Source organism: Carettochelys insculpta, chromosome 12 (genome assembly GCF_033958435.1).
Source record: "Carettochelys insculpta isolate YL-2023 chromosome 12, ASM3395843v1, whole genome shotgun sequence".
Classification (NCBI taxonomy): Eukaryota; Metazoa; Chordata; order Testudines; family Carettochelyidae; genus Carettochelys; species Carettochelys insculpta.
The window spans coordinates 9,566,192-9,577,825 of record NC_134148.1 but is presented as its reverse complement, the minus strand read 5'-3'; the positions used below and the strand labels follow the sequence as shown (position 1 = coordinate 9,577,825).

General features: G+C 45.7%; 1 protein-coding gene across 1 annotated transcript in view; it reads right to left on the bottom strand.

The window, feature by feature from the left end:
* Positions 1-296: 296 nt before the first annotated feature.
* CIB2 (calcium and integrin binding family member 2) overlaps positions 297-11,634 on the bottom strand; it is a 150,690-nt gene continuing 139,352 nt past the window's right edge. Inside the window, exon 6 of the mRNA XM_075006833.1 lies at positions 297-1,346. Coding sequence (XP_074862934.1) covers positions 1,325-1,346 — 22 coding nt within the window. The 3' untranslated portion in view covers positions 297-1,324. The remainder of the gene's footprint in view (positions 1,347-11,634) is intronic.

The window sequence follows — 11,634 nt, the reverse complement described above, 5'->3', positions numbered from 1 at the left end:
CTCAGACACAGCTCTTAAACAACACCTCAAGTATGAAAATCGGAAGTTTGAACTTTTTTTAGGGGGTGGGGGCTACAGCACCCCCTAGCGTGCCCTAAATGGTGTCACTAGATCCCCCCTCCCCTTCTTTAAGGACCTCTTAGGTCAATATGCAACAGAAATTTCAGACAGTCACATATTCCCTAATTTAAGATTACACTGGGTGGAGGAAAATACTGGCAGACAAGGAAATTGATGTTCATATTGTAGCTCAGGAAAAAAACCATCAAAGCATGATAAGTCAGTCAGATGTTTTAATTGTAGGTGACTTTGATACAGAAGCCATGTAAGTGACAGAGCCCTTCTATTGACTGTTAGAACAGTTATACAAGTATGATTGTCATCATGCTCCAGTACCTAACCAATCATAGGATTTTAAAAAGGAAAGGTGAAGCTGATTTTCAGGAGGGGTAGGAGAGAGAGAGAGAGAAATGCAGAGCTGCATTCATGCATTTTATGAGAAAAATTGCATAGCTGGTTTAAAAATGTCTTTTGTGTGTCCTTGGTACTGGTACTGTGGTCTTTGGGGCAACAGATGACAGTATTCTTCTATCTAACATTATCAGCCCAAGGCATGAGAGATGGCAAGACCTCTTTGAAGAACAAAGACACAATTTAAAGTTGGTCTTGGGGAGAAGTGAATCACTTATGCAGATGTACAAAAGGCAATGCTTCAAGTTTCATAAGGATATGACAATCCATAAAATACTGGTTGAGGGTTAAGCACCAAACCCAACAACCTGACACTTGACTTAAATGGCAAACCCAGTATGCGGTTCTCTTCAACATCCTGAACTTGATCTTGACTGCAAATTTCAATCACATTATTTCAATACATAATCCCCAACTGTGCATCACAGTGGTGGAAGCATCTCATTATTTTAAGGCCAGTGCTTTCTTTCAATTAATAAACTCTGGGAAAATCACCATATCATATATCTGTTTTTCTTTTTTGCTTTGAAGAACAATATTAAATTTTCAGAAATATAAAAACTACAGGGAAAAACATCTAATGGCATTTTGTTTGTTTTAAAAAGAGACCAGTTGATCATCCTTTTCTAGAATGCCATTGTTGGCCAACACTGAAGATAAAAACTTAAGACATCCCAAAGGTCTTGTAGATCAGTGATGAGTCTCTCCCACAGGGGCTAGAATGATTCCAGTCCTTGTTGCTGAGTTCTAAGAAGCCACAATAAGAGGACAAATCCCCACAAAGTGCCTGAGATTCAGAGAGACAGGACGGATGTCAAATCATTTCTGACAATGGTGGCTCAAACCAGCATCTTCAGATTCTTATGTGGAAGGTACTGCAAAGAAAAAAAAACACTTGTCATTATAAAAGCAATTTTCCCAAAGAGCTAGTTTTAATGGAGAAAAGTGGCAAGGGCTGGATCTGATCACTGCCCTTTATCCAAATATGGAAGAATGTGATCTGTGCAACTGCACAATGCTTTATGTAAAAGGCAAATCCCTTCCTGTTCCTGGGGCAATTGGTTTATATCCTGAAGCACAGGTTTAGATTTTCCTTTACGCCACTATTGTCAAAAGTATGATTTCTCAAACCCCTTTCCCTTGTACTGCAGTTGACCTCCAGGAGTCCTTCAAAATCCTAATCCAAGGCTGAGCCTACCAAGCTGTGCATTAGAAATTTTAATTAAAGAGACTTCTGGCTCGGGTTGTAAACCAGCCTACAGAGCTGTGCACATGAATGGGTGACAAGGTTAGAATGTTTCCCTGAAACTGGAAGATTTCTTAGTCTCTCAGAAAGGAAAACTGATATCTGAGGGCTTGTCTATATTACACGGAAGATCAACATGATTAGGGTCGATCTTCCCAAGATCAATTTTGTGTGTCTAGTAGAGACATGCAAAATCTATTTGGGGTCGGCAGCTAACCCCTGTAGTCCTCACTATCGCGAACAGTAAAGGAGGTCAACAGGTGAAACACTCCTGTTAATCTCTCTCAGTGAAGACAGCCAGGTAAATTGATACATTGATTCTAGCTACACAATTCCTTTAACTAGAATTGCATATCTGAAATTGATTTATTCCCCTACTGCAGACCTGGCCTAACACTCTCTTTAGTGTGTAATTCCAAACGCCGCTCTCAAATATACTCATGTAAATGTGGAAAAACTCTGCTCATTTCAGTAGCATTGATCTAGATTTATACCAGTGGAACAGAAAATAATTTATTCCAGAATTCAGCATATATGACAGAGTAACTGATTCACTCATTATGATGCTGCCAGGAGCGGAGGTGGAAAGGGAGCTGCAATTTCACAGAGAAGAAATGAATCCAGACCATTCAAGCTCTGATTCAGATCAGAAATTTGCAAATGGCTTCAACCTTTGTGCTGGGCTGAATCAAGATCTTTGTACTGGCCTGAATATTCCCACCTGAGTCTGTATCGAGCAGACAAGAAAAACTGCAAACTCCTTTTGGGTTACATATGGCATTGGCAGAAGATATGCAAGTTACTGAAACCTGTGTTTGGCATAGCCTTAGCATCACATTCAAGTTCTTAAATTACATCTGGACGACTTCATTAGCCTGGGGTGCTTACGATCCAGGGCTGGACTTCACATTTGTACTTGCTAGTTATCTGTAGGACAAGCTCTGTCCTGTGCTTTTCCCATGAGTATAAATTGGGTTTGGTTTATTTTTTTGGGGAGGGAACTGTCCATATTCCCAGAAATATTCAGTGAGCCAAGTTCAGTACTGAAATAAGACAGATATATCTGCACTGACCTCACTCAGGGAAGGCCTACTCATAGCAGTACTGAATTTGGCCCAGTAGGTCCTCTGCTGTGGCAGAATATTTCTGGGTCCCGGAAAGGAGAGTCCATTGTTTTTGTGTTTCTGTGAGGACTGCATTATTTGGACCTCTGGGTCTGTCATCAGCCCTGTGTTGAAGGTATATGGAGCAATTAATCCTCATTGGTATCAAGGAGGTGGCATTAAGCAGCAAGGCTTAATACAGAAGTCAGCTGTCAGAGAGCTCAGCAGGTGAACGAGAGTGGCAAGCAGGAGTGTTTAGAGGGAATGTGACTGGCTGTTTTATTGGTATGCTTTTATACTCCATACTGTGACAGCCAGCAGTGGAACACTGGTTGTGAAGATTCTGAAAGCAAAACATTGGCAACGTAAGTGAGACAAAGGGGGAAAGTTCTGATTTGATGCAACATTTCCCATAAAAGGTGGATCAGCAGGAGCAATATAGTTTGGATGTCCTCCACTCAAAAGAAGAACCAACCTTCTAGAAGATAGGCTGGGTAGGCTATCCAGGAAGGCATTAATCTAGCAACAGAACAAGAAGATGAAAAGTAAGAACAAACAACCACTCATATAGCCAGAAAATCCTGATGTGCAGAACACAATTATTTTAACCACTGAAGAAAAGAAATTCTATGACTGAAATGCCAGGATCAATGGTTATAACCCATTACCATAGAATACTAGGACTGGAAGGGACCTCAAGGGGCCATTGAGTCCAGCCCCCTGCCCTAATGGCAGGACCAAGTACTGTCTAAACCATCCCTGATAGACATTTATCTAACCTGTTCTTAAATATCTCCAGCGATGGAGATTCCACAACCTCCCTTGGCAATTTATTCCACTGTTTGACCACCCTGACAGTTAGGAACTTTTTCCTAATGTCCAACCTAAACCTCCCTTGCTGCTGTGGAAGTATAAGATATGACATTGTACATAAAAGAGTTACATTGTAAAAAGAAATTAAATCACACTGATACAATGTTGCTTCTAAGCTCAAGAAGGGGAGGTTATGCTGATTTAAACAGAGCCAGGTATGCCTGGAAAAGCAGGAACCAGAGCATTAGGTGCTAAACGGTGATTAATTAAGGTAACTAAGGAGTCATTGGCAGGGGATTGCTGAGGGTGATATGGAAATGAAGGTACGTGACTGGTCTCAGGGACTATATGGGGTGGGTGGGTGTCTGTTTTGGTTTTTTTTTCCTTTGTCTATTAACTTGCCTTCTTGATCTGTATAAATTAAGAGACCTGAGCCCTGGGAGGGGGCTCACTTTTCTAAATGTATTAGCAGAGCAGCTTTGCTAATAAACAGAGTTGTCTGACAAATTGTGAGTCTTGAGTCTAACTTTGACAATTTGGAGGTCCCACTGAGATGGCAAGCGTCTTCGCTGAGACTATGTGATCCCTGACTGCCTTGCAGGACGACCGTGGCAGCTGGCGCCTGGACATTTAGTCCGAGCGGTCCTCCACGAGACGGAAAGGTGCACAACCACAGCGCAGTCTACGCCATCGAACTTGTTGGTTCCCACTCTGTTCTGGTAGGGGTCCCGGGATCTAACTTCTGGAATCTGATCCTGATCAGGTAATTATTCTTTCTGGGTTTTGACCGGTCTGAGGACTGTCCTGTCTCTGTGTCTGTATCCGTCCTCACTGTGGTGTGTTTGAGTCTGGGTGCCATCTCTGTCCGGGGACTGGCCGACCAAGGGGTTCCCATCCCCGCAGTCTGAATAAGAGAAATCTGCACAATTGCAGCCGCACCACACCTTGGGTATAACCCCTGGTGTGAAAGCAAGGGCAATTGAGGCAGTAGCCTGTGGGCTCCTTTCTGTGTGTTGCACCGGGTACTGCTCTGACAAGCCCGAATTTCCTTCTTGGGTGAGTGCTGTGTGAAGTCCTCCTGGATGGGTAATCAGAAGTCTAAGGTAGAACTCCGGCTCATTTTATGTATTTTAGGAGGGGTCCGGACTCTTGTAGGTTTCTTGAGAAATGGTCTAAACTGACCCTGGAGAACCCCAAATTGCAGTGGCCACTGTTAGGTTCTTGGGACAAGGACCGAGTGAACGCATTAAAAGACAAACTCGCCCTCCCAAAAACTAAATTGGCAAAAGGAGAGGTAGACTGCTTCATGCAGTGGTGGGAAGAGGCAAATCATAGGTGGACTGAATCAAAACTCACCTCTCTTAGAAATTCTAATGATAAATTAAAAGCCCAATTGAATGCAGTCTCTCCCACCACCAGTCCGAGCGCTCCCCTTTACCCAGTCCTGTGTAATGATCCGGATCAAACCCGACCCCCACCATACTCCTGCTCGAGTAAGAAAAAAGGGAAAGAAAAGCCTTCAGTAACTACAGATGATGAGAGCAATGATGAGAATGAGAAAAATACCCTCATTGGCCTCGCAGCCCTGCAAAATATTATGAAAAGACAACCCAAAGCAGACTGCAAAAATTCTCTTGATCTCGCTACCTGGAAAAGAGAATCTGATGGGAGGTTGAAAAAGGATTCTGATAAAAATGTTGTGGCACCCTTACGAGTCCTTAAGGTGGAAGGAAGTGAGCCCATATGGAATTATAAGCCCTGGACCCATACGGAACTTTTGTCTCTAGTTAGAGGTTTTCCCAAGCCACAGGAAAATCCTATCTAATTTGCTGAGGAGTTTCTGTTAATCTGTGAAAGCTATGAACCCTCCGAGACAGACCTCCTCCAACTGTGTAAACTGTTAGCCTCTACCAGTCAGTATGAAAAATGGTTGACTGCCGCAGACTGGCCAGCTGAGGCTCGCCATTCAACCATGAAAAGTACTGGCCCAGATTCTGCATATACAGACAGGTGTAGGGCCCTTTGGAACCGCCTGCATGAAGCCATTCCTAACGTGTGGTCTCTTAAACCCAACTGGACAGCCACACACTGCTGTAAACAAGGGCAAGGAGAGAGCCCAGGAGACTATCGGTCCCGGCTAACTGATATTTTCCTACAACATTCAGGAATACAACAGCCTGATGTAAACGGACGGGGGCCTGGGCACATGCATTTGTTGATGGTCTTCTCCCTGCTACAGGCAGTATGTTAAGGCGAATAAGTGTCGGGTGGGAGACTGAGACCATGGACAAATTGCAGGCAGTAGCAGAGCATTGCTACCGCACTTTAAAGGGAAAGGAGGAACAGTCCTCCCAAAAGTTAATGGCTCTGCAAATGCAACACTACTCAGGGCAAAGCAGACAGCACCGGGGATGGGGATGTGGTCACGGGGGGGCGGCGGCTTGGTGCTGGATTTTCAGGGGTTTGTAATTACTGTAAGCAGCCTGGACACTGGAAGAAAGAGTGTCCAAGCTGACCTAGTAACCATGCAGGAAATCAGCTGAACTCTCCGCTGGCCCCACCACCTAATCCCCAACCCTACTTTGCACCACAACAATGACGGGATGCTGGGGAACCTCAGGAAGTTTTAGCTCCCTTATTACCTCTATCCCCTACTGGGGAATGTGTCCTGACTATTAATGATCTCTCTCTCCCTTTCCTTGTTGATACTGGAGCTTCTCTTTCTACAGTCCGCACCACTGACCTACCTGCAGTTCCCCGATCTGGAAAAACTGTCTGCTGTGGGCGTTACGGGAATCCCTACCTCCCTTCCCCTCTCAAAACCTTTATCGGTTCAGGTCGGCCCCCGCTCTGAGGACCATGCATTCCTTCTCTCTGATTCCACTCCTGTAAACCTTCTGGGTCAGGATTTGCTATGTAAACTTGGCTGTGCTATTTACTGTTCCCCAGATGGTGTCTATCTACAAATCCCTCAGTCTTCCCTGTGTGATTCTGCAGCCTCCCTGCTGTCTGAAACTTCCCTTTCCACGCCGGTTCCTTGTTGCCCCTTAGTTCCGTCCCTTGAACGCCTAATTTCTCAGGTTCCATCCTCTCTATGGCCATCACACCCATCTGAAGTGGGCCGATTAAATACTGACCCAGTTCGAATTACTGTAGACAATTCCAAACCTCTGCCTCGCCTGTCTCAGTACCCTTTAAATCCTGAAGCAGAGGCTGGTATTGCTTCAGTTATAACTGCACTGAAAGGACAAGGAATTATTGTTCCCTGTTCCAGCCCCTGTAACACCCCTATCCTCCCAGTTCGAAAGGCTGATGGTAAATCGTGGCGCTTTGTTCAGGATCTTCGAGCCATTGACCATATTGTCATACCTACTTTTCCAGTAGTCCCTAACCCCGCCACAATATTGGCTTCTATTCCACCAGATGCAACCCATTTTACTGCTGTGGATTTGTGTTCTGCTTTCTTCTCTGTCCTGGTTCACACTGAGCCCCAGTATCTTTTTGCCTTTTCTTACAAGGGTCAGCAATACACATGGACTACGCTTCCCCAGGGGTATACAGAGAGCCCATCTTACTTCTCTCAAGCCCTAGCCAGGGATCTCGCTGACCTGGTTTTCCCCTCGCGATCTACACTGATCCAATATGTAGATGACTTACTCCTCTGTTCCCCTTCATTGTCTGCCTCAGAAACTGATTCACTGATACTCCTTACTGCCTTAGTAAACAAGGGTCATAAGGCTTCCCGCTCTAAATTGCAGCTTGTCAAACCTCTGTCACATACCTTGGCTTTCTTCTCTCCCAGGGCTCCCGTACACTTTCTCCAACCCGTGTTCAAGCCATCCTTAGTTTTCCCCAACCTCGCTCTCCATGCCAGGTCAGAAAATTCTTAGGCATGACAGGTTTTTGCAGGCAATGGATTCCCCAGTATGTTTCTCTTGCTAAACCGCTCCAGGAACTCACTCGATTCTCTGTGCCTGATCCCATGCCGTGGCCCCCAGAAGCAGATGCTGCTTTTGTTTCTCTTAAACAGAGTTTAGCTTCTGCCCCTGCCTTAGGGTTACCTGACTATTGCAAGCCTTTCACCCTTTTCTGTCACGAACAATCTGCTTGTGCACTTGGGGTTCTTACCCAAGAGCACGGTGACAGAAATCGCCCAGTAGCTTATTTCTCTGCGACCTTGGATCCTGTTGCCCAGGGTTTACCCCACTGCCTACGCGCTGTAGCTGCTGCAGCGCGCCTGGTCGAGATGTCTGAGTCCCTTGTCCTCCGTTCTCCTCTCACTCTCATGGTTCTCCATTCTGTAGAAACTCTCCTTCTGCAACGCAACACTGCTCACCTCTCCTCTGCTCGCCTCACTAGGTACGAACTTTTGCTGCTTTCAGCCTCACATATCACTATTAAGCGCTGCTCCCGGTTAAACCCTGCTACCCTCCTCCCTTTGCCTAATGATGGTGAACCCCACGACTGCCTTGCAACTGTCTCTGCTGTCACTGTCCCGCGCCCCAACCTTTCAGATGTACCTCTCCTTAGCTCCGACCTTGTGCTGTTCACTGATGGTTCCTGTTTTAGGAATGACCAAGGTCGCCCCCTTGCAGGATATGCTGTGGTATCCCTCTCTGAAACTATAGAAGCTGGGCCTGTACCTTCTGTAACCTCAGCCCAGATAGCTGAACTGGTTGCCCTAACCCGTGCTTGCTTCCTGGCTGAGGGGCTCTCTGCCACCATTTACACTGACTCTCAATATGCTTTTGGGGTTGTACATGACTTTGGCACCCTCTGGCAGGCTCGAGGTTTCCTTACCTCTGCTGGTACCCCTATCAAGAATGGCCCCTACATTGCCGCTCTCCTGTATGCAGTTTTACTCCCATCTGCTTTAGCCATTGTTAAGTGTACTGGCCACTCAGCTGCAGACACTGAGGAGGCTAAAGAAAATGCACTTGCTGATGTTGCTGCAACACATGCTGCCACTATGGAACCTTCGCTAGACGCGTTTCTTGGTTCCCTCTCTGTCTCCGTCTCCCTTTCTGATCTCGCCCAGCTCCAGGACTCTGCCCCAGAAGCAGAGAAAGACTCCTGGAGTGCCCAGTGTTGCTCTCTACATCCCGATTCCCTTTGGCACTCACCTACTGGTGCCCTCGTAGCCCCTTTTTCACTCTACCCATCTCTGGCCGCCCTGCTACACGGTGTTTCTCATGTCGGAAAGGAGGGGGTGGTCTCCGCTATGACTAAGGCAGGATGGTGGGCTCCCCATTTCAGCTCTTTTGCAACCCGCCACTGCGCTGCCTGTACTACTTGCCAAAGCTATAATGTAGGCAAGTCTGTAAGAGTAACACAAGGGTTTCGAGGTCTGCCTCAAGCACCTTTCTTACACTGGCAACTTGACTTTGTTCAAAAGCCTAAGTGTCAGAAATATGAATTCATTTTAGTTATGGTATGTCTGTTTTCGGGTTGGATTGAAGCTTTTCCCTGCTGCAAAGCTGATTCATTGTCTGTTGCCAAATGCTTGTTAAACCATATTATCCCTACCAAGGGAATTCCTGCTACTCTGTCTAGAGACCGGGGAACACATTTTACTGGAAAAATTGTTCAGCATCTGGACCGGGTATTACATGTCACTCACCTATTGCACTGTCCCTACCATCCACAGAGTGCAGGTGCAGTTGAAAGGTGAAACGGTGTGCTAAAAAATAAGCTTGCAAAAATTTGTGACTCTACAGGGTTAAACTGGCCAGCAGCTTTACCACTGGCCCTTATGGAAATTCAATCATCCCCATCTCAAAGGCACAAATTAAGTCCATTTGAAATCATTATGGGACGCCCTATGCAAACAATGGCTACCATTACCCCAGTCCCAGACCTAAACCTGACTCACAGCACACTCCTTCAGTATTGCAAGGGATTAATGCAAGCTGTGAGTCACATCCATTCACAGGTACAAGCAGCCTGGCCAACGAAACCCACCTCTGACGCCTGTCACACCCTTGAGCCAGGTGATTGGGTCTCTACGTGCGACACCACCTTCGAAAGCACGCCTTGGAACCCCGGTAGAAGGGTCCATACCAGGTATTGCTCATTACCCAGACAGCTGTAAAGCTATCCGGCATCGCAGCATGGATACACGCTTCACAGTGTAAGAAAGCACCATCCCCAGTGGACCAAGCACCACCGCAGAACCACGCAGAGCCAATTTTGGCTCCAGAAAAAGACGTACAGGAACAACCTGCAATACCTTACAACCTACACCCCCATAAGGGTTGCCAGAAGCAGACGGTAAGCAGACAGCAGGACCCGAAAAGAAGCAGTAGTGAGACTAGCGCCTGCTGCCTGGTGGACATAAAACCATGACTGCGGTTCCCTTGAGAGAGGTTGTCAGAACCAGAAAGGATCCTGCCTTCAACATGTGTCCCTGGTGGAGCCTAATCCTCAGCTACTGGTTTCTTAAGGTCTGAGAAGACCGAAGTGACAATGACAATTCTTTTATTCAGCAACAAGTGTGGATAGCCCAGTCTCTCAATATCTCTAATTGCTGGTCTGCAGCCACATCCCAGCTCACTCATGAGCTAGCGTTCCCGTCATGGCAATTCCTCCGAATTCCTCAGAGCTCACTGGAGGACCTTATCCACTTGAAAAGACGTGGAAAAGAAATGACACTTGGGGATTGATGATAACAAATGTTCGTAAATTTGTAAGTGTGGTGGAGGGAAAGGGCCACTGGTGCTGGGTGTGTAATGGGACAGGGCTGAATTTAGGGAGGAGCAGCTGTCTCCAATATATTGTGTCCCATGGTGTATGGGACAATTCAAATAAGATTGGAGAATGGCGAACCGGGTATGGGGATATGAATTTTTTCTCGACCTGGGATCAGACCGGAAAATCAATCTCTTGCTCCCCCTATAGACTCCCTGAAAAAAAACAACACAATCTTCCAATGTCATGCAAATGTTACTTCTTTCCCCAAGGAAGGTCATCCTGTGCCCTTTGGGGGATATTATTCCTCTTTCGTAGATACCTATATGTCAAAAGGGTGCAGCCAACCCTTCCCAGCTTTAATAGGACACCATTGGGTCTGTGGGAGAAATGCTTATACCATTTTACCAGCTAATTGGTCAGGTATTTGTTATCCTGCTCAGCTTTTCCTGCAATTCTGTGTGCTTCAATCCCTCCCACAAAATCGCCTCCATAATTTTGAGCGAAAAAGAAGGGATGTGTCAGATGCCAAATGGTATGTGGATAACATAAGCCCTTTGACTTGGGAAGAGGCTGTTGGTATTTCCTTTGTCCCAGCTGGGGGAGAAATACACCATGCAAAAAGGCTTTTAAGATTACAGGCAGTAGTTGAAATCATGGCAAACGAAACCGGAGAAAGTTTAAAGGCTCTGGCCAAAGAAGCAGAAGTGGTCTGACAGGTGGCCCTCCAAAACCGTCAGGCATTAGATATAATACTGGCAGCAAAGGGAGGGACCTGCGCTCTCATTGGAACAGAATGCTGTGTATATATACCTGATAATACTAACGATGTAATAAATCGCGCTAGCCACTTGGAGCAAATTGCATACCTTCCCCACGAAGAGCCAAGTTCCTTGTGGAAATGGCTAAGTGGTTTATTTAATTTCTCTAGCCTAGGAAACTGGTTGTTTCAAGGAATTCTGATTATCTTATTTGGAATTTTAATGATTTTTGTATGTTTCCAATTAATCTCTTATTGTATCCAAAGCTGTGCAAGGCACACCATCCAGCAGGTTACCCCTAACCAGAGTGCCAATCTGATGGTTTTAAATATCACCGATGAGAGGAATGAAAAAGAATGGTTAATGTATGGAACCCAGTAATTGTTGCTCATAGGCGTAGCTTGACCAAAAGGAGGGATTGTGGAAGTATAAGATGTGACATTGTACATAAAAGAGTTACATTGTAAAAAGAAATTAAATCACACTGATACAATGTTGCTTCTAAGCTCAAGAAGGGGAGGTTATGCTGATTTAAACAGAGCCAGGTATGCCT